The sequence below is a fragment of the Pinus tabuliformis genome, chromosome 1_1, assembly GCF_031772625.1.
Source record: "Pinus tabuliformis cultivar Carrire ecotype Pingquan chromosome 1_1, CPIR1, whole genome shotgun sequence".
Lineage (NCBI taxonomy): Eukaryota > Viridiplantae > Streptophyta > Pinopsida > Pinales > Pinaceae > Pinus > Pinus tabuliformis.
This window is the reverse complement of record NC_142297.1, coordinates 740,218,033-740,236,607: the sequence shown is the minus strand read 5'-3', so window position 1 is coordinate 740,236,607 and position 18,575 is coordinate 740,218,033. Positions and strand designations below refer to the sequence as shown.

Here is an 18,575-nt window from a genome sequence, read left to right as displayed (position 1 = left end):
GCATACAGGTGATGGGATTTGAATACTTGAAAGATTTATACCAGATGGACACGGATTTCAAGGAGGCTTTTGAAGCATGCCAGAATCCCGTATTAAGAAATACAAGCCCATGGCTAGATTACAATCTGCAGGAGGGATTGTTGTTTCGAGGGGGACAGCTGTGTGTTCCAGATTGTTCGATGAGGGAAAATCTGGTGAGAGAGAAGCACAGTGGCGGACTAGCGGGACATTTTGGCGTCAATAAGACAGTGGAGCAGCTCGCGCATTTTTATTACTAGCCAAGGATGAATCGAGACGTACAACGATATATAACCAGGTGTAAAATCTGCCAACTAGCAAAGGGACACAGCCAGAACACGGGGCTGTATACACCTCTACCTGTTCCAAGCAGACCGTGGGATTCAGTCAGCATTGATTTTGTCCTAGGATTGCCGAGAACACAGAGGGGGTATGATTCGGTGATGGTAGTGGTGGACAGGTTTTCAAAGATGGCTCATTTCATTCCTTGCCGGAAGACAAGCGACGCCACGAACGTGGCACATCTTTTCTTTACAGAAGTAGTTCGACTACATGGCTTACCAAAAACCATTGTTTCAGACAGGGATGTGAAATTTACAGGACATTTTTGGCGCACCCTGTGGAAAAAGCTGGGCACACAATTAAACTTCAGCTCTGCGTATCACCCGCAGACTGATGGACAGACAGAGGTGGTAAACAGGAGTTTGGGCAACTTATTACGCAGCTTGACGGGAGAAAACTCACGTTTGTGGGACCGAGCTCTTGCGCAGGCAGAATTCGCTTATAACGATTCGCCAAACAGGAGTACCGGCCTTAGCCCATTTCAAATCTTGTATGGTATGCACCCGCGAGGAATACATGAGTTACGAGATTTGGGACAGCTAGAAAGAAGGAGTGCAGACGGGGAGGATTTTGCAGAAGCAATGAGTGAGCTGCATGAAAAGGTCAAGACGAGACTACAGGACAGCACGCAGAAATATAAACAACATGCAGACATAAGGCGGCGAGAGGTAAACTTTGAAATTGGGGACGAAGTCCTTGCACATTTGCGCCGGGAACGGTTTCCTAAAGGCACGTACAACAAACTGAAGTTTAAAAAAATCGGCCCATGTAAAATTCTGCGAAAATTCTCAGCAAATGCATATGAAATTCAGCTGCCACCTGATATAGGCATATCACCCATATTCAATGTGGCAGACCTGTTTCCATACCATGCCCAAGTAGAGGAAGGACGAGTGGTACAGCCACAACGGGACACCCAGTTCGAGGACAATCTTTGGAAGAAACAGTTACCATCGGTCAAGACTCATGAGATAGAAGGAATCATCAGCACGCAGGTGGCCAAAAAGACACGCAGAAAGGAATATCTGCGTTATCTCGTTAAATGGAAGGACCGTCCAATGGAGGACAGTTCTTGGCTTGACGAGATGCAGATCCGAAAAGCAGGCTACTCGGTGGAAGAACTCATGGAACGGAGCCATGAGAACTCTCTTTTACCCCGGCAGCCTGATGCAGGAGCATCTGGTCGACAGGGCACAGGCCGAGAAGTGGCAGAACAGGTTTCCGAAGAAGATTGGGAGAAGTGACAATTTCTACAGAAGGACAGCAAGACTGTCTTAGTCTTTTCATTATTATCATTTTTGCTCTTAAGGACCAGACTACAGCATTTAGTGATTAGTTTAAGTGACTTGTTAATTTGTTTCTGTTACCATTGTAATAACCGGTCCTAACTATAAATGTTAAGGGCTTGGTATAGATTTTGAATTAAGATTATTAGACTAATTAGGAACAGACCATAAATTACTGTAGACATCAAACTGTTGCGAGACAGCAAGCACAGGTAAACCCAAAATAGCCAAACCATGTAACTGAAGTAACCGCCAGATAACTATAAGCTGGAACTAACTAACAGTTACCTAACCACTGAGTTATGGTATAAAAAGCGGAAGAAAATACATGTAAAGGGTTCTGGAGTACGATATAGAAAGAAGAGAAGCAACAGAGAATTATTTTTCCTTCATATATATTTCTTTCAGTGCATCCTAACTAGCTTACAGTCTGTGATTCAATGTCCTCAAAATATATTTTGCATCCACAGAAATTCTTGTAAATGTATCTATTTTGAATGCGAACCGTGACAGCATTCCACACAACATCCACGCACAGAACATTCTATTTCTAACTACTGAATACATCCATTCATTGCAAAGTCATTTTACAATCAAATTTCATTAAGTCGAGAGACAAGTGCACGCATACATACAGTTCTGTTCATTATAAAAATCTGCAGGTCAAACAGTGACAGGGTAACTACAAAATACAGACGTCCCATAACCAGCGAAGCGAATTCAAGTGAAGAACAACAGAAAACGAGCAGTCAAGCCAGAAAGAGCCACGGCCCCAAACCACAGGTAAGCAACCGTGCCGAATTTCAAAAAAACAATTATTACATTTGCGGTGTGAACAAAATCTTTAACTAGACATAACATTGCCAACGGCCGAGTAAGCGAGGGTTCATACGATTAAACAAGCACGACTGTGGAATGACCTATTGACGGAGAGCAAAGGACTGTAACAGTTATTTACATTTGCCACGAAAACCCTCTGAAGATTACAGTGTGGGTCGAAACCCTTAACTACTTGACTCATTACCAAAACACAGACACCCATGGCAAACAAATCTTGTGCAGACCAAAAGACACGGAAAGAGGAGAAATAGAAACAGAGCTACCCGAAAAGACAAGCTGTCGAATCCCCTGCAAGGCCACGGAACCGGTTACCTGCAACCACCGTGACAAACAGCGTTAGGCCGCGGCATAAGCAAGCTTGTGAAAAAGAGAATAAGCCATGAGAGCCGAACAAGCAGAATAGAAGAAAGAGATAGGGCCTTACCAGTTGTAACCAGGTCCATCAACTGCTGAAAGCTCAGAGATAACCTAACCACAGAGGAGCTGTGAAGGGTTAGGCGAGCGTTCAAGTTGGAAACATAAATGTATAGCATGCAACAATTTCTTACCTGAATCGACGGAGTTGAGCGATGACTTGGAGCCAGAGACGAAGCTGCAACTGTGAGCTTCCCACCGAGACGGAGTTGAAGTGTTGAACAGAACCCATTAACAGAACCGAATGCCATAACAGAGTCACAGAAAGCGGAGTGTTACAGAGAGAGGCAGAATTCATAGACAGAAAACAAACACCGGGACAGAGTCACAAAGGGCGAGAAGTTGCAGAGGAAACCGAGCTCATGCACAGAGCCGAACACCAACATAACCACAGAGCCCAACAAACAGCGCAAATGACCGAAAGACCGCGAATAATCCGGAGTAAAGGCAAGTGAGTTTAGGGTTTTGTCAAATCCCAAGGCGGACAGGTGGTGCGTGGAGAGGCAGAGAGGTACATGCGGGTTGATTAAATATCAACTATCCATTAATTACACAATCACAAATATCCCATTGCAATACAATCACACAAGGTCCACGTAAGGAGTGGAGGAGAAGGCCACGTGGGCTGGGTCCCCATCAATTGGTATCAGAGCAGTTTTTCTTGAGTAAGAGAAGATGGCAGAAGGACAAGTGCCAAGACGAGGACGTGGAAGAGGTGCACGAAGAGGAGCAGATGAAGGATTACGAGAACAAATTAGAGTTCTTACAGCTCGCTTGGAAGCAGTAGAAGCGGGTAGACGAAGAGACCCAGAACTGGGAGACACCAGTGAAGAAGAGGTGATGACAGCTGTAGAAGGGTCTGATGAGGAAGCTCCAGAATTGAGATTGCTGCGACAGGTTTTGATGGCCAGCAGCAAACCAAAGACAGAAATTTCAAATTATGATGGCAGTCTGTCTGCAGAAGTCCTGTTGGACTGGATAAGCGAACTGGACAAATATTTCGAAAATGAAGAAGTCAGTGAGGATAAGAGGGTTAAGTTCGCTGCCACTAAGTTGAAGGGACACGCACTATTATGGTGGGACAGTGTCCAAGCAGACAGAAAGAAGATGAACAAGGCGCCGATACGATTATGGTCTCGGATGATAGCGAAGTTGAAGGGCAGATTTCTGCCGAAAGATTACCAGGTGGAATTATATCGGCGAGTTCAGAGTCTAAGACAAAAAGGAATGACAGTTAGAGAATATACAGAAGAATTTTACAGAGTAAATTTACGTGCTAGCTACACTGATGATAACCCAGAAAAGACAGCAAGGTACGTAAATGGATTAAGGATGGAGATACTAGATGAGATTAGTATTCTTTCTCCCCGGAATATTGAAGAAGCCTTTCAGAGCGCTGTTAAGGCGGAGGAAAAGATTAACAGAAAACAGAATAACAGAAGAGGGAGAGGAAGTAGCAGAGGACGTGGACAGTCCTACGGAAGAGGTAAGAGTGCTGCAAACAGCGAAGAAAGCAGCAGTTCAAAAGCTTCAGGGACGATTGAGAAAGGAGATAGCACCAGAGGAGGACGGTCATACCAGAGAGGAAGAGGAAATGGCCGCGGAAGAGGGGCGAATGTCCAGTGCTACAGGTGCCACAAGTGGGGGCACAGAGCCTTTGAATGTCCAGAAGCTGAACAAGCTGGTCAGAGGGGAACGCTGATGGCACAGCCTGAGGAAGCTGAAGCACAACCCCGAGAAGTGGAGGACATGGCAGAAACAGGGGAAGCTTTAATTTTGAATAAAGTGTTGATAAAGCCAACCAAGGAAGTGGCTGAGACAACCCAGAGGAAGGCACTGTTCCGGACAGTTTGTAAGTCGCATGGAAAGTGCTGTAAGGTAATTATAGATAGCGGAAGCACTGACAACTTGGTAGCCACGGAAATGGTGGAAAAGTTGGGGTTGAAGCGGATGAAGCACCCCACACCTTATAAGGTGTCGTGGCTGCAGAAAGGACACCAGTTGTTGGTCGATGAACAATGTGAAGTGGAGTTTCGTATTGGCAAGTATCACGACACAGTGGTCTGTGATGTCATGCCAATGGATGTGTGTCACATACTGCTCGGAAGGCCATGGCAGTATGACAGGAAGGTGACACACGATGGAAAAACAAATTGTTATAAATTTACGAAGGATGGGGTCAAACATACTCTTGTACCCATCAAAGAGGAAGATGTGGCTGAATCCAGTGGGACAAAAGCATTATTACTTGGAGGAAAGCAGTATATAAAGCAGATTGGAAAAAATGAGATTAATTTAGCAGTGGTAAGGAGAATGAAGCCAGTATTGCTGAGCGTGGAAAGGACAGAATTACCTAAGGAGATCCAGGAACTGTTAGAAGAATTCAATGAAATTGCGGCTGAGGAGTTACCTGATAAGTTACCTCCCAAGAGGAGCATCAGCCACCATATTGACTTTATACCCGGATCAAGTCTACCGAATAAAGCAGCATACAGAATGAGCCCCAAGGACAATGAGGAGGTACGCAAGCAAGTACAGGAATTGTTAGACAAGGGACTGATCAGAGAGAGTTTGAGCCCCTGTGCGGTACCTACGGTCCTTGCGCCCAAGAAGGGGGGAGAATGGCGAATGTGCACAGATTCGCGGGCCATAAACAAGATCACCATTCGATACAGGTTTCCCTTGCCTAGAATGGATGATATGATGGACTGCCTTAGTGGGGCAGCGTATTTTACTAAGATCGATCTGAAAAGTGGGTACCATCAGATCAGGATAAGAGAGGGAGATGAGTGGAAGACAGCCTTCAAGACCAACGAAGGACTGTACGAATGGCTGGTCATGCCATTTGGATTGAGTAATGCTCCAAGCACTTTTATGAGGTTGATGAACGAAATGTTAAAAGAGTTTATAGGAAAATTTGTAATAGTCTATCTGGATGATATTTTGATTTTCAGCAGGACGAGAGGAGAACACCTTCAGCATATCCGAAGGGTGTTCGAAAAGCTGCAGCAGAACAAACTGCTGGTAAATTTAAAGAAATGTACTTTCTTGCAGAAGGAGTTGATTTATCTGGGATTCGTGGTAGCAGAGAATGAGTTAAAGATGGATCCAGAAAAGATTGAAGCGATCATGAGTTGGCCGTCACCCAAGAGTTTGTTCGAGGTACGTAGTTTTCACGGTTTAGCAAGTTTTTACCGGAAGTTTATCAGGAATTTTAGTGAGATCTGCGCACCCATGTTGGAGACCATCAAGAAGGCCAGTCAACCTTTTTGCTGGACTAAGGCGGCAGAAAACAGTTTCCAACTCCTGAAGCGTAAAATAACGGAAAGGCCAATCTTGAGACTGCCCGATTTCAGCAAACCTTTTCAGGTTCGGTGTGATGCCAGCGGGACAGCTATTGGCGCTGTACTCAGTCAAGAGGACAGACCAGTGGCATTCTTTAGTGAAAAGCTGAATGAGAGTCGGCAGAAGTATTCGTCATATGATAAGGAATTTTATGCAGTGGTTCAAGCCTTGAAACATTGGAGGCACTACTTGCTGGGGAATGAGTTCATTTTGTTCTCTGATAATTCTGCTTTGCAGTATATAACTCAGCAGCACAAACTGAACCATAAACATGCCAAGTGGGTGGAGTACCTACAGAGTTTCACCTTTGTGTTGAAGCACATAAGTGGGCAGGCCAATAAAGTGGCGGATGCTTTGAGTAGAAGAGCCCTGCTCTTACAGGAAAGTGGCATACAGGTGATGGGATTTGAATACTTGAAAGATTTATACCAGATGGACACGGATTTCAAGGAGGCTTTTGAAGCATGCCAGAATCCCGTATTAAGAAATACAAGCCCATGGCTAGATTACAATCTGCAGGAGGGATTGTTGTTTCGAGGGGGACAGCTGTGTGTTCCAGATTGTTCGATGAGGGAAAATCTGGTGAGAGAGAAGCACAGTGGCGGACTAGCGGGACATTTTGGCGTCAATAAGACAGTGGAGCAGCTCGCGCATTTTTATTACTGGCCAAGGATGAATCGAGACGTACAACGATATATAACCAGGTGTAAAATCTGCCAACTAGCAAAGGGACACAGCCAGAACACGGGGCTGTATACACCTCTACCTGTTCCAAGCAGACCGTGGGATTCAGTCAGCATTGATTTTGTCCTAGGATTGCCGAGAACACAGAGGGGGTATGATTCGGTGATGGTAGTGGTGGACAGGTTTTCAAAGATGGCTCATTTCATTCCTTGCCGGAAGACAAGCGACGCCACGAACGTGGCACATCTTTTCTTTACAGAAGTAGTTCGACTACATGGCTTACCAAAAACCATTGTTTCAGACAGGGATGTGAAATTTACAGGACATTTTTGGCGCACCCTGTGGAAAAAGCTGGGCACACAATTAAACTTCAGCTCTGCGTATCACCCGCAGACTGATGGACAGACAGAGGTGGTAAACAGGAGTTTGGGCAACTTATTACGCAGCTTGACGGGAGAAAACTCACGTTTGTGGGACCGAGCTCTTGCGCAGGCAGAATTCGCTTATAACGATTCGCCAAACAGGAGTACCGGCCTTAGCCCATTTCAAATCTTGTATGGTATGCACCCGCGAGGAATACATGAGTTACGAGATTTGGGACAGCTAGAAAGAAGGAGTGCAGACGGGGAGGATTTTGTAGAAGCAATGAGTGAGCTGCATGAAAAGGTCAAGACGAGACTACAGGACAGCACGCAGAAATATAAACAACATGCAGACATAAGGCGGCGAGAGGTAAACTTTGAAATTGGGGACGAAGTCCTTGCACATTTGCGCCGGACAACCATCTCTGGCTGCTATCCACGAATGTTAGTTTAACACATCACTGTTATCAAGGAAAACCATGCCACCTGAAATAACCCGCTGGTGGTCCGTAAGGGAGCTTTAATAAGGTTTCTAATCCTTCCTCTTTGTTTATGCTAGTATTTTTTTTTAATATTTTAAATGGTAAAATACGTATTTATGTCTTTATTTTTTCATCTTCACATAATTATCGACATTTTCATTGCGGCTCTTAGATAAGCCCTGTACGTCTTAGTGAAAGGACGTTCGAGCACTAACTTGTCTCTGCGTGAAAGGACATTCCTGCGACAGGGTTCGGTGCTACAAATGGTAAGGGCAGTTCGATTCCTTTCCTTCTCAGTGAAAGAAGCAATGGATCTGGGAGCTTTGGGTATAATCACATTGCATTGATTTTAGTAACAATTTTAACTAAATTTATTACTATAATGTTTTTTAAATAAAATAATTAATTATAAAAAAATTAAATTGAGAATTTATAATATAAAATTTATTGTGTTAATGATAAAAATATTAATTTTAAATATTTTAAATTTATTATGTAATGAGAAATATATAAAAAAATTATATTATCTAATTAAAAAGAAGGTTATAAAATAAATAATCTAATATCATGATTTAATTTAATTTAATGTAATAAAATAATATTTTGTTGTATTCAAAATCTATATTCTTTTTTGTTATTTATATATACTAATTTGATTTATGTTTAAATTTTGCCATTTTATAAATAAATATAAATTTATTATTTTTATTTAGATTTAATTTTCTACCTATATATATATATATTATTATTTTAGACCCCACTCGCTTGTTTGTAGGACAAAGATATATATATGTCTTAGTGAAAGGACGTTCGAGCACTAACCTGTGTCTTCCTGAAAGGACATTCCTGCGACAGGGTTCGGCGCTACAAATGGTAAGGGCAGTTCGATTCCTTTCCTTCTCAGTGAAAGGAGCAATGGATATGGGAGCTTACAATTTTAACTAAATTTATTACTATAATGTTTTTTAATAAAATAATTAATTATAAAAAAATTAAATTGAGAATTTATAATATAAAATTTATTGTTTTAATGATAAAAATATTATTTTAAAATATTTTTAAATTTGTTATATAGTCACAAATATATAAAAAAATATATTATCTAATTAAAAAATGTTATAAAATAAATAGTTTAATATCATGATTTAATTTAATTTAATGTAATAAAATAATATTTTGTTGTATTCAAAATCCATTCTCTCTTTTTGGCCACACACACATATATATATATATATATATATATTAATTTGATTTACGTTTAAGTTTTGTCATTTTATAAATAAATAAATAAATATAAACTTATTATTTTTATTTAGATTTAATTTTCTATCATTATATATATATATATATATATATATATATTATTATTTTTTTTTTTTAATTGGTGTATGAAACCCCTTTGTTTCTGGGACAAGGGACCCACCTACACGCAGTGATGGTGTATGAGACCCCCTTGTTTCTGGGACAAGGGACTCACCTACACGCAGTGATCAACGGTTTGAATGCTAAGTCTACGAAGGCATACATACTCTACCCCCCTCTAGTTTTGAACCTATGACCTCTTAGGAGGGAACACATGCTCTTAACCATTAGGCCCGCTCAAGTTGTATTGATATTGATATTAATAATATATATATATATGTATAAATATATATAGAAATTTAAAAAAAAAAAATATAACAACTAATTTAAATTTATTATTATTTTGGTAACAATGTTGGAGGCTTTGGTTTATGCCTAGTTCCATGGGTTTTGGCCTTGATCAAAGTTACTGGTGCTTTTTCATTCTTGTCTTTAGCTCTCTTGGGCTTGGTCATCCATTTCTTGGGTTTGGCTGGTGCGGATGTGCTAGAGGAGGGTTTACCCTTTGTTTATTATGGTCCGTCATTTTTATATTCTGGAGCAAGGTTTTGTTTTGTTATTGTTAGGTGTGTTGCCTAAAGGCGAGGATCCTCACTTGGACACTATGCATATTATTAATTATGTCACAGTGAGCCCCATGAGGGGTTCTATTTACGTTTCTTCTGGGGAGGTGTATCACTCTAAAGGTGTTAACTTTCATATAGTTGGCGTTTTTGTTGGGGGTTTGAACTAGACCAATGAATTTTCCTGGAACCCTTTTGGCTGGGTGATGGGACATCCCTCACTTCTGCTACCTTTCAGGGTCTTTCGCATGGGGCTTTTTCCCCCATCCTCGATGGGGTGCATGTCAAGGGTTTCAGTGAGAGGGGTTTTGGTTGCCACACAGGGTTTATTTGACATTATTAGACCTTTTTCGGGCATTTTTCCGAGTACACTTTCCCTTTCCCTCTTTTTGTGGAGGGGTTTCTACACCTTTAACAACTCAACCTAGGAATGGTTTAGCAATTGATGTGGGTTCTTTTCCGGTGTCGGGCTTCTTTCTGGAGGGTTTCAATCTATCGGTATCCTTGCACCCCTAAGTATCGGTTAACGAGATGTTGTTGGTATGTTTTTCGGACTTTGTTTCAAATCCGATGGAGCTTACCAAGGTAAATTCTTCCTCAGGGTTTCAAGAGGCTAGGGTTGGTGGTTCAAAATGTAATCTCAAAAAGAAATTGAGGGTTTTAAGATGTGAGGATACGCCTATGACTTACAGCTTGTGCCTTGGGGATTGGGCGACGATGGTAGCTGTGGTCGAACTAGATGAAAAATCATTGGTGGGTAGGGTTAGAGGCAGGAAATTTGTCTTGGCTTCTATTGTGGCTTAGAGGAACCAACATATATTTGTGGTGGTTTCAAAGGTTCTTGACATTTTTTGGTTGGCTAAGGGTCAAATCCAGGTCTCTTTCAAGTCCAAGGAGGATGCATCTCTTATTGCAAAGCAGGTGTGGGAAATTGATTCTATTCTTATTATTTTCAAATTCTTGACTCCTTTATTTGATGTCAGGAAGGAACGCATGGACAAGATCCGTGCTTGGGTCAAGTTTCCTGGACTTCCTTCCAGCATGTAGAATCCACAAGGTTTCACAAATTTGGGCAATAGTCTGGGGAAATTTTTGGACATGAACTATTCCTTTAGAGTGTCCCAGAACAAATCTGTGGCACAGGTCTTGGTTTGTTTAGATCAAAGGAAGAAAATTCACACCTCGATAAACATTAGGAAGGGCAGTGTTCAGTTACAAGACTTGGATTATAAGGAGCTCCCATTCTGGTGCAGGAGGTGTCATAAGTATGGGAATTTGGTGGGTAATTGCAATCCCCTCTTCAAAGATTTATCCAATGGAAATGTTCCTTACAAGAGACAAAAAACAGGGGGTGTAGCTTCAGGGGAAGTTCCTGTGGCCCCAGTGGGGGAATGCGGAGGAGAGGTGGTCTCGGCAGTGTCTTTTACCTAGCTTATTGATGGTTTCTTAGATGTAGTCCTTTCCATAGGAGTCATCATTGGATCCTAAGGTGGGATGCACTAAGCCTCATGTCGACTCATTGACTCCTGGTATCTCAGAATACCTCGCTAGTTATTCTTTAAATGCAAATTTATGTTATGAATATTTGAATGTGGGGCTTCCTTTACGTTGAAATGTGTGTGTTGTGGGTTATTGCATGTCAAGTCTACATTTTCCCCTTAAAAATGTCTCTTGTTCTTTTCCCTTTTAGTCATCAGATTACTCTTCCCTATGGGTCTCTATTACATCAGGGTTTTCTAGGGGGGCAGGGGAGACTGAAATGAGTCTCATGCAGTGACTCAGGGTTTTGTGGGGTTATTTGTTGTGTTGGGTTTGATTCCTCCTACTTGTTCTACTAGGAAAGGTAGGGGGCAGAAATCAAAATTCTTAGTGGTGTTGGCCATAGCCCAGGTGGAAATGGTTGCCGGAAAAAAGAAAAAAATTAAATAAATAAAATTAAAAATAAAAATAACTAAATAAATAAATAAATATAAATATAAATATAAATATAAATATAAATATAAATATAAATGAAAATAAAAATAAAAATAAAAAATAAAAATAAAAATAAAAATAAAATAAATAAATAAAAAATAAATAAACAAAATAAAATAAAATAAAATAAAAAATAAAATAAATAAATAAATAATAAAAAATTAAAAATTAAAAATAAATAAATAATAAAAAAATAAAAAAAATAAAATAACAAATAACAAATAAATAAATAAATAGATAAAATAAAAAATAAAAATAAATAAAATAAAAATAAAAATAAATAAATAAAATAAAATAAAATTCTTTAGATGGGATGGTTAGAGCATTGTCTACCCTGCATGTGATTATTCAATGAATATTCTATCCTTTAATTATTGTAGGTTAGCTAGTAAACCCAAAAAATTAGTGTTAAAAAGACTCATGCCGGTAGACCCTCTGTATGTCATATTTCATCAAGAAACTCTTAAGGAGGGTGACGGTGTTGTTTCATTTTAGGAATCATGTTTTCATTCTTAGTGTTTTGTTGTTTCATGTGTTCGTGGGCATTCCAAGGGCTTGGTTGTTGGTTGGGATACTCGTAAAATTCAAGATAAAAATACTTGGAGTTTCTCTACTAGACTGGGTCTAGAGTGAGATTCTCTCTGGAATTAAATAAATCCTTCTCCTTTATCAATGCATATGAGCCGAATGAAGTCAGAGCTACCTTTTGGAACTCCTTCTTCGGAAGATCCTTTCTAGGATAAGAGAATTTGATTTTAGCCGATGACCTTCATTTTTCCTTGGTGGCCTCTGAATCCTAGGGTTCACGTGCTTGGCCGACCCACTCTATGATTTTTTCTCGTACAAGATCTTCATCAGTCACTTATTAGATATCTACCTTATCTGATTAAAATCTACATGGAGCAATCAAAGGGTGGGGGAGGATTTTGTGGCCAATCGGCTCGGTAAATTGTTGGTGGTTGATTCTATGATGCTTTGTTTTCCTCTTTTTCATCATTGGGTAGGATCTGGGGGTCTCTCAAACCATTCTCCATTTTTTCTAGAAATTAAAGGAAAATATTACAAGCCTACTTGCCCTTTCAAAATTAATTCTTGTTGGATTAAAGAAGAGGCCTTCATCTCCCTGGTCAAAGATAATTGGTGGGTCTTCGACAATAGTCCCTGGAGCTCTGTTGCTCAACAATTTGAACAAAATTCATGCCATCTAAAATCTATGATTAAAGATTGGGCCTATAATAAAAGGCACAGAGAGGAGGATGATTTGATTGCTATTAAACAACAAATTGAAGTTCTCTATGAGTTTGATGTCAAAGGCTTTGAGCCAGTGAGGTCTCATGAGGATTTCCAAAGGCATATTTTCCAAAGGAATTAAATCTCATTACACAAGGAAGGGACTCGACGTGAAAAAAAATTGAGCTTTATGGTTGGATTGTGGGGACGAGAATTCAAGAATTTCCCATGCCTATGCCAAGGGAAAGAAGCTATCAAATACTATTTGAAGTATGGCGGATAAGGAGGGAAGGAAAGTATAAAATTTTAATGGCCTTGTATCCACAGGCACTACACATTTTAAAAACATTTCAAAGGACCTCCTTTGGGTTAATATTGTTGAAATTGTTCTAGTGGAACAACTTTTTCTATGTTTCGTGGATGATGATGAAAATGATGAATTGATGTTCGAAGTCTCTATTGAGGAACTTTAGGAGGTCCTAGCCATCTTTCAAAAAGATAAAGAGTTGGGGGCCTAATGGTTGGGCCATGGCTGTATTTGTTTCCCTCTTTCACCCTATTGGTTTTGATTTGCTTCGGGTGGTTAATGAATCACATGAAGCACATTGAAGACTTCCAAAAATTGAATATTAAGGTAACTGATATTCCAGAGGAGCATAGGATTGATGTCTTCATAAGGAATTTAAAAGATAACATCCAACATGAGGTTTGCCTTTGGGAACCTGATTCATTGGAGAAGGCATTCAGGGTGGCAAGAAAAGTTGAAAGAAAAATTATGGCAACAAGGAAGTCTACCACTCACAACTATAAAGATGGAAGTGTTGCTTCTCTTAGCCTTCGACAACCTACAAGGTTGACTCCACAACAATTGGAGGAAAAAATAGTAAAAGGCATGTATTACAATTGTGATAAAAAATACACTAAAGGTCATAAGTGTGATGAAAAGAAATTATTCTACACAGATTCTGAAGAGGAACAAGAAAAGGTACAAGAAACATCAAAAGAGGAGGATATACACTAGGAACAAACCCCAAAGAAAGAAGAAATGAATCTGAAAATATATTGTTTATTGGAAGGAATTACCACTCCTCAAACTCTCAAGATAGAAGGATATATCAAGAAGAAAAAGGTAATAGTGTTAATTGATTCAGGTAGTACCCATAATTTTATTCATTGTAAGATAGCCAAGGAATTGAATTTCTTCCTATATCCAACACCAGAGTGTCAAGTGATGATTGCAAATGGAGGAACTATAACTTTATCTGGAAAGTGCCATAATATCAAGCTAACCATGAGGGAATATGCCTTGAATAGTCCAATTATTTCCATTCCAATGGGTGGTGTTGATGTTGTACTAGGCGTACAATGGTCACAATCTTTGGGGACGATAGCTTTCAATTTTCAAGAAATTTTCTTGAAATTTCTTTTGGGAAGGAAAGGAAGTTGAATTAAGGGGTATTACAGGGAAACGAGGAAAGATAATAAGATCTAATGGCATGACAAATCTTATGAAGAAATAATAACGGGCATAATTGCACAACTATGCTCATTAGGGGTTCAAACATCGAAATCATCTATTTCTCCATATCTTCAAAAAGCCTTGGACAATCATTCCAAGGTGTTTGAGACTCCCAAAGGCCTCTCACCTATTTGTGATCAGGATCATGTGATTCACTTGATTCCAGGGAGTGTTCCTCCAAACATCAGACCTTACAAATATCCTTATTCCCAAAGAGTGAAATTGAACGTATGGTTGCATAAATGCTAGAGGCTAGTATAATGCAACGTAGTCAAAGTTCTTTCTCTGCTACAGTAGTATTGGTGCACAAAAAGGATGGATCATGGTGTATGTGTCCAAATTATAGGGAGCTCAACAAGCTCACTATTAAAGACAAATTTCTCATTCCTATCATTGATGAATTGTTGGATTAATTACATGGAGAAAATTACTTCACCAAGTTGGATATTTGTTTAGGATATCATCAAATTAGAATGAAGACTGAAGACATTCCGAAACAACATTCAAAACCCATAAGGGTCATTATGAATTTTTTGTCATGCCTTTTGTCCTTACTAATGCACCTTCCACATTTCAAGGTTTGATGAATTCCATTTTCAAACCCTTCCTTAGAAAATTTGTGTTAGTATTTTTTTATGATATACTAATCTACAACAAGTCTTGGAAGGATCATGTTCAGCATGTTGACAGCGTGCTCAAACTATTAGCGGAGAAACAAGGATATGCAAAAAGATCCAAATGTTTCTTTGGAGTACATGAGGTGGAATATTTGGGTCCTATTGTATCTCATGAGGGTGTTAAGGTAGACCCTAACAGAATTACAACCATTAAGGAATGGAAAATCCCCACAACCATAAAGCATCTTCGACGATTTATCGGGTTGAAAGGGTATTATCGCAAGTTTGTTAAGTATTATGGGAGAATAGTGGCACCTCTAACATCATTACTGAAGAAAGATGCATTTTATTGGACTCTAGAAACAACGAAGGCCTTTGAACATCTTAAAAAGGCAATGTGCCAAGAACTGGTCTTAGCTACGCCATAATTCACAAAAAAAATTATTATGGAATGTGATGCTTCAGGGAATGGATTTGGTGTTGTTTTAATGAAATAAGGAAGACCTGTTGCTTTTGAAAGTCATTCAATCAAAGGAAAGTATTTACACAAACCTATTTATGAGAAGGAAATGTTGGCAATACTACATGCACTAACGAAATGACGACCTTACTTAATGGGAAGACACTTCAAGATAAACACAGATCATGATAGTCTTAAATAATTTTTGGAACAAAGATTATATTCAGAAGAGCAACAAAAATGGGTGATAAATATGTTGAGTTATGACTGTGAAATCATCTACAACAAGGGAAGCAAAATGTGCTTGCAAATGCACTCTCAAGAAAGGATGAGGATGTTGAAGCATGGCTTTGTTCCATTTCTATTATCCAACTTGAGGGATAACTGAAGCAAGGGATGAATGGAAGAATGATGAAGAGGTGTGGTCACTCATTCAAAAGTTCCATCAAGATCCAAGTACATTTGATACATTTAGCGGGAAAAATGATTCATTATGGTAAAAAGATCGCTTATATCTTTGTAAGAATTCCCAACTCAAACAAAAGATTCTTTTGTAATTGCACACCTCTCCCTTAGGAGGGCACTCAGGATTTTTAAAAAATTACCATAGGGTCAAGAAGGAATTATTTTGAGATGGCCTTAAATCTGATATTCAGAAATTTGTGGTAGAATGTTTGGTTTACCAACAAAATAAAGTTGAGACATTTCAGACCCCAGGTTTGGTACAACCTTTAGCCATTCCACGTTAGTGTTGGGAAGAGTTACCAATGGATTTTATCATAGGTTTACCCAAGTCTGAAGGAAAGAGTGTCATCATGGTGGTAGTTGATGGACTTACCAAGTATGCACACTTTTGTGCATTATATCATCCTTTTAAAGCCAAAAAAGTTGTTACTGCATTTATGGAAACAATTCAAAAGCTTCATGGAAATCCAAAGATTATAGTAAGTGACAGAGATCCCATTTTCACTGGAAATTTTTGGACGAAATTATTTTCTTGTATTGGTACTCAATTAACTTATAGCTCATCTTATCATCCTCAATATGATGGGCAAACTGAGATAGTTAACAAATGTTTGGAAGGATATCTTTGTTGCTTTGTATCTGACAAATAAACACAATGGGTCAAGTGGTTACCTCTAGCTGAATGGTGGTATAACACTTCCTTCCATAGTGCAGCAAAAATGACTCCAATTATGGCACTTTATGGATATCGTCCACCATCCATCACATCATATTTAATATAAAATTTTAAGGTTCAAGCATTGGAATATCACATCGAGCATTAACAACAAGTTCTCCAACTCTTAAAGGATAACCTCACTCTAGCGCAAAATCGAATGAAACAACAGGAAGATCAGCATCGCAGTGAAAGAAGTTTTGATGTAGGGGACTGTGTATTTTTATGGATACAACCATACAAACAAATGTCTCTCAAGAAGGCTAATAAGGATAATAAATTATCACCCAAGTACTACGGTCCTTACAAGGTGTTGCAACATATTAGTACTATGGCATACAAATTGGAGCTGACTGCATCTTCCCAAGTACACCTAGTTTTCCATATTTCATGCTTAAAGAAGGTTATAGGTGAAAATCTTCCAGTTCAAACATTGTTGCCAGAACTTGATGAAGAAGGAAAAATCGTATTTGAGCCTGAAGCATCCACAGAAACAAGAACCCAACAACTATGGAATTGATCTATTTCAAAGTATCTCATTAAGTGGAATAACTTACCCACTGAAGATTCCACGTGGGAGGATGAGAATTTTATACAGAAGCATCTAGAACTACTCAAGTGTTGAAGACAACAAGTTTTTGAAGGATATAGGCATGTTATGTCCCTATAATACTAGTGTATCCCCGTTATTGTTATTTTTGTGCCCATGTAGCTCCCATATTGTTATTGTTGTACCCCATAGAAGCCTACTATTGTTTGTCTTCCCCTTACATTATTGTTATTGTTTAGGCTCTTATTATATTGTGACCCCTTAGACCCCTATATATACAAATTAGGTCTTGTCATTTGTATCTTCCAATAATTGTTCATTTATGTAATGTAAAGTAGATTTGTCCCTCGAAGAGGATAATTTTTAAGTCGATGATCTATCTATTTGTGAGATGGTTGCATAACACTAATTCCCCCATATTACAAACATTGTGACCATTTTGTATAATTAAAATGATTGGGACATGGGACGTAAATTCATATATTTGGGGCATGAGATGCTTGGGAAAAATTAGAGAAGATGAATCATCAACTAGTATCATAGAAATTGATTTGTAATCAAAATGGTAGGCTGGCAGGTCATGGGGACCAACATATTTACTAGCAGGAGGCTTGTCATTGGTGGAGGAGTAACGACAATCACTTTTGTCAGATAGTTATAACAACCATCATGATGGAGGGATTGAGGAGATTCCCCAAGTGGATTCGAGACTATGTGGGACGAGTTGAAAGGGAATGGAAAGAAAAAAAGGAGGAATGTGAAGGGGGAGAGCAATTAAGGGGAATATCATTGGAGCAGCGAAATCCCACACATAGCATATAACACACAACTCCCAGGAGAAAGGAAAATTTCCCTTGGAAGCAGCAAGAGAGAAACAAATGCACACAATAGAGGAGCACAAACAACATGAGAGAACAATATATTAAGTGTGTTGAAGTAGTAGTTGAGAAATGAATGATAAGAAAATGTAGGCAGGATGAAAGGAAATATCTATTTCACTTTTTGAGTACAAAAGAGTTACTTGTGCATCTCTTACATGAAGGAGAGAGGCTCTTTGGACTCCTTGATTTGGGTGGAGGCCCTGTTTCTTTGGATTTTGGGCCAAGGAGTGTCATAGCACCTTCTTCGCTTGGTTACAGGCTGAGAAATAAATTTAGTGAGCTTTAGATTCCCGGTGTAGGGTGGAGCCAATAAAGGTATTATGTTTGGTTCTTTTCAGTGAGTTATGGATTTCTAGCTTAGGGTGGGGCCATTAAGGTTATTGGTTTAAGGGTGGAGGTGTAGTAGCCTCTGGATTCCCTATAATAGCAAGAGGGTGGAGATGGAATAGTATTTGGATTCCCTTGA

General features: G+C 39.3%; 1 protein-coding gene across 1 annotated transcript in view; it reads left to right on the top strand.

Moving 5' to 3' along the window:
• The first annotated feature begins 4,127 nt into the window (after positions 1-4,127).
• The window catches only part of LOC149216090 (uncharacterized), a 34,400-nt gene continuing 19,952 nt past the window's right edge, over positions 4,128-18,575 (top strand). The window contains exons 1-4 of the mRNA XM_089389819.1: positions 4,128-4,213; positions 4,532-4,778; positions 5,175-5,924; positions 7,422-7,661. Coding sequence (XP_089245945.1) covers positions 4,128-4,213; positions 4,532-4,778; positions 5,175-5,924; positions 7,422-7,661 — 1,323 coding nt within the window. The remainder of the gene's footprint in view (positions 4,214-4,531; positions 4,779-5,174; positions 5,925-7,421; positions 7,662-18,575) is intronic.